This window comes from Mus pahari, chromosome 2 (genome assembly GCF_900095145.1).
Source record: "Mus pahari chromosome 2, PAHARI_EIJ_v1.1, whole genome shotgun sequence".
In the NCBI taxonomy this organism is placed as follows: Eukaryota; Metazoa; Chordata; class Mammalia; order Rodentia; family Muridae; genus Mus; species Mus pahari.
Window position 1 is genome coordinate 753,041 of NC_034591.1, and position 4,400 is coordinate 757,440.

The 4,400-nt window shown below is 47.8% G+C and overlaps 1 protein-coding gene across 5 annotated transcripts in view; it reads left to right on the forward strand.

Annotated features, from left to right (window-relative positions):
* The first annotated feature begins 305 nt into the window (after positions 1-305).
* Positions 306-4,400, forward strand: part of Akap9 (A-kinase anchoring protein 9) — a 146,899-nt gene continuing 142,804 nt past the window's right edge. For all 5 annotated transcript variants that reach the window (XM_029535100.1, XM_029535101.1, XM_029535104.1 and 2 more), the window contains exon 1: positions 306-546. In XM_029535100.1, the coding sequence (XP_029390960.1) occupies positions 499-546 (48 nt within the window). In that variant the 5' untranslated portion in view covers positions 306-498. The remainder of the gene's footprint in view (positions 547-4,400) is intronic.

Consider the following 4,400-nt stretch of genomic DNA (forward strand, 5'->3'; position numbering starts at 1 on the left):
AGGCTATCTAAGGGTTGAGAGGGAGAACCTGTCGGGGAATTGGGGGCGGGATTTGGGGTTAAGGAAGGAGTAGGGGGTCCCCCGGCTTCCCCGGGTTGGGGGGTCCCGCCCTCGCCCTTTCCACGGCGGCTCCCCGTTATGAGGCCGCCGTTGCTTTGGAATTTGGAAATGCAGCGCGGCGTGTTCCGAGCACCGGATCCCGGGAGGAGTGGGTGTCGGGCCGCCGGACCCTGACCCTCCCTCCGCCCCGGTGGAGCCCGGCGCGCACGAGCACCTGCCGGGCCACGCTCGCGGCTGCGCCGGCCGCCCGCTCCGCCCCGCCGGCCGCCGTGTGTTTACGTGGAGACGAAGATGGCGGCGGTGACCGCGGGGCCCGTGCAGGCCGGCACGAGTCGCCGGTGAGCGCCCAGCGTGTCCCGAGTGGCCGCGGAGCTCTGCCCGCCGCTTTCTAAACAGATCTTTCCTCTCCACTGCGTCCCAGCCTACCCTGCAGACGCCATGGAGGACGAGGAGAGGCAAAGGAAGCTGGCAGCGGGCAAGGCGAAGGTAGGAGCGCGGCGGCCGCGGGCCGCGTCGGGAGGCGGTGACCCGGGGCGGGGGCTGGGGGAGAGGCCGGGCCGCGGGACTGGGGCTGGGGCTGGGGCTGGGGCTGGGGCTGGGGCTGGGGCTGGGGCTGGGGCTGGGGGGCTGCGGCTCGGACTGAAGAGCCGCCCCCTCTTACTGCTGCTGGAGACCCGATGACTGCACCGCTCGGCTCGGTTCCTTTCTCCCGGGTGCCGCACAAACCCCCCTCTCACCCCGGGTGTTAACTGCCAAGGAATTGCTTTGCAGCCACCACCCTTTCACTTTCCGAAGGGAGTTCGGGGAGTCGGTCAGGCTTTGTGCTTTCCGGAGCGAGGGTTTAGGGTTTTCTTTATTCCGGGAACACCCCTGCGCTGACCATCAGCCTGCCTTCTTGAGGTGTCACGCTGGCACTCTTGGGTGTGTGTGTGATTGGCCTGTGACAGCTGCCTCGGCAATGTCTTGAGTGTGCCACAAGTGCCAGCTGTGAACTTGGCGGTAGGGGCATTTTGGGGTTTTGTTTTTGTTTCTTTTTTAGAAGCTGTTCTTTGTATATTCGTGTTGGAGGTCTTTGTCATGGCACGCTCTTTTGTAGTGTGTGGAATGGAACTTCCGAGCACTGTAAGGTTCCATAGACTAAACAACACCTATAGAATTGATGTTTTAGATAATGTATTTGTTATTATGTATTTGGTAAGTTTGGTTTTGTGTGGGCATGCGTGTATGGCAAGTCATGTATAATCCAGACTTATATGTAGGTATCTTTCAGTGGGCTTACTAAATAATTTGACACTGTTATGAATGGAATAGAATGATTTCTTTGAAAAATTACCTGTTTGAGCTTACCTTTGGACCTCCTTGCTCCCTAAAATGAAATTACCTTTAAGATATAGTCTCTTTTTTTAAAGACCTAATTGTTAGTAGTATATATGGGAATAATTAGGTTATATTTTAAGCTGATTTTTTTTCTATTGTATTTGTTAGTTTTTATGTCAACTTGACACAAGCTAGAGTCATCTGAGAGGCAGGACCCTTAATTGAGAAAATGCCTCCTTAAGATCAGGCATTTTCTTACTAATTGATGTTGGAGGACCCAGCCCATGTGGGTATTGGCAGTCTGGGCCAGTGGGTCCTGGTTCTCTAAGAAGGCAGGCTGAGCAGTCAGTCAGTCCTGCACCCCTCCATGCATCAGCTCCTCCCGTCAGGTTCCTGCCGTTTGAGTTCTTGACTTGACTTCCTTTAATGATGAACCGTGATATGGAAGTGTTGTAAGCTAAATAAACCCCTTTCCTCTCCAAATTGCTTTGGTCATGATGTCTCATCATAGCAATCGTAACCCTAAGACAACTACCTTCCTTTTTTCTTTTCTCACATCATTAACAAAGGAAGCAGGTCGGTAATGAGTAGAGGGCCCTACTGGAGAGATACAGTGGTACATGCTCACCGTTAGTTTGTTAAAAGAGTATGTGCAATAGCTAACCTTGTATTTCTAGAATATAGTTAGTTGATTTCCCATAAGCACCCTCTGTGTAAGGTCAAGATTTGAATGTGTCTCTGGCATTCTATAAATGGAGGGAAAAGCTCAGCTTAGCTTCCCATTGTGCACCCCGAGGAACTGACTGAGCTCATAGCATTGAAGGAATTGGAGGTGTAGTGTGCAGTCTTCCTTCCCTTGTTCTCCCACCCTTTGTTTTTTTAGCAGAATCTTAGACTATAGTCCAGGTGAGCCTAGAGATCGATGTGTAGTCCAGGCTGGCTGGCTTCCGACTCTATGGCAATTCTGTGTTAACCTTCAAAGCAATGGAATTCTGTGTGTGAGCTACAGTGTTCAGATAGATGTCTTATTGACGACTTCATAGTTTCTACTCCCTTCCCTAAATATATTATGTACTAGATAATGTGTGAGGCATTCCTGCTGAGCGTGGTCTGCCCTCATTAGACCTGTCTTATGATTAAATTGCTGCCAATAAATACTTGATTTATCTTTAGAAGAAATTTTGAATTTGGTTTCTACACATGTCTCTTTGTCTTTCAAAATGCTGCCTTTGTGGGGTCGGGGAGATAGATGATTTATTCACTGTGTGAACTGCTTGCTGTACAGGTATGGGCACCGGGGTTCATAGTTGCAGCACCCACACAAAGCTGGATGGCTGGACATGGTGGCATGCATTTGTAACCCAGGGTTTGGGAGACAGGGACAGACAGACCCCTGGGACATTCTGTCCAGTCTTCTAGCCAAAACACCAAGCTTGAGTTTCATCTGGACACCCTGTCTCAAAAAATACTATAAAAGGTGGATAGTGACAAGGGACAGCAGGCTCTGACTTCTACTGGCACAGGAATGTGTCTCTGCACATAATTCATAGCTCTGCCTTTGGGGATGCAATCTCTCTCTTAAAATTACTTTATTTAAAATATTACTTTGTTCTAGAATTGCGCCTACTCTTCCCAGTGACGGTTATATCCATGTGGCTTGTAAGCGGTTCTAGTAATGCAACAACCAGGCATTGAGATAGCCTATGAAGACAACATGAGGAAAATAGTTTTCTCAGTTACCTGAAGGACTGTTCTGCAGCCATTGTTTGTAGAGCCTCAAATGAACATGGGTTGTAAAGTACAGCTTGTGTCTTCAAAAGCACTACATGCATCTTTCACCTGTATAAACATGCTGCCTCTAATTAGGAATGAAAAACCTGTATTGTAAATATGATCAGTGACTGGGGGTGTAGCTCTGTGGTGCAGTGCAGAGCCCTGGATTCAGTCGACATCATAAAGTCCCATTTTTATGGCAGGAGTTGGAAGTGCAGATGTGATGATTGCCTCTGCTCTCTGTGGGCCTGAAGGCAGATACAGGGCAGTGAGTTAAGTGCGGGCGCTCTGCAGTAGGGCCTGTGGTCATTTAGCTTTTCTATTTTGGTAAAGTGTTTTAAATAATGTTCATTTCCTGGAACATTATCCAATGATGCTCTATTATTATATTAATGTAGCTTCTAATTATCTATCAAGTAATAATTATTCAATAAAATACTTGCTTATTGAGCGAACAGAATGAGAACTGAGTCCTCCCTGGGTGCTTCTTTGTAAGTATCTAAAGTTGTTCATTGCTGCCATAAGAAAAGAACAGATAAAATCATTTTCCAAAACCTATTTAGAAGCTTGGTTTTCCATATTTTCTACTTATTAGACTTAGTTGTCTTTAATAATTTGTTTTCATAAATCATAATTCTTAAATCTTTTTCTTGGTAACTGTTTGGTAGATTGTTTCATTGAAAATTTCCATTTATCTAGAACATATAAACACTTTAAAAAAAGCTTGTCATGTATACATTATAGTATATTTTATGAAATGTTTCATAGCAATCTAAATCCAGTACGGGAGAATAAATTATGGTGTATGTATAGCACAAGATCATTCTACAAAGACTTTAAGCTGGACAAATCACCACAAATAGTGTTAGGTTAAAGGCTGTCGGGCTGACCAGCTCAGCCCCCACCCAGTCCCAGATCCAGGGCTCTGAGCTGGCCCACCCAGTGTCTCTCCCACCTGTGAGCTGCTGCACATGTGAAAGGGGCGGATCCACAGCTCAGGACCTCCAGTGTCATAGGACGACAGGCTCCCCTAGTGGACTCCATGTGAAGATGACCGTCCAGTATGGAGGCTGCCGTAGAAGCCAGAGGCCTTGAACCATACCAGTGACCTGCAATGAACATTCCCAGGTAGACATGTGTGGGCAGGTAGACCGTGGAACACACTGTGACATGCTACAGCGTACACGGAACACACTGTGACATGCTACAGCGTACACGGAACACACTGTGACATGCTACAGCGTACACGG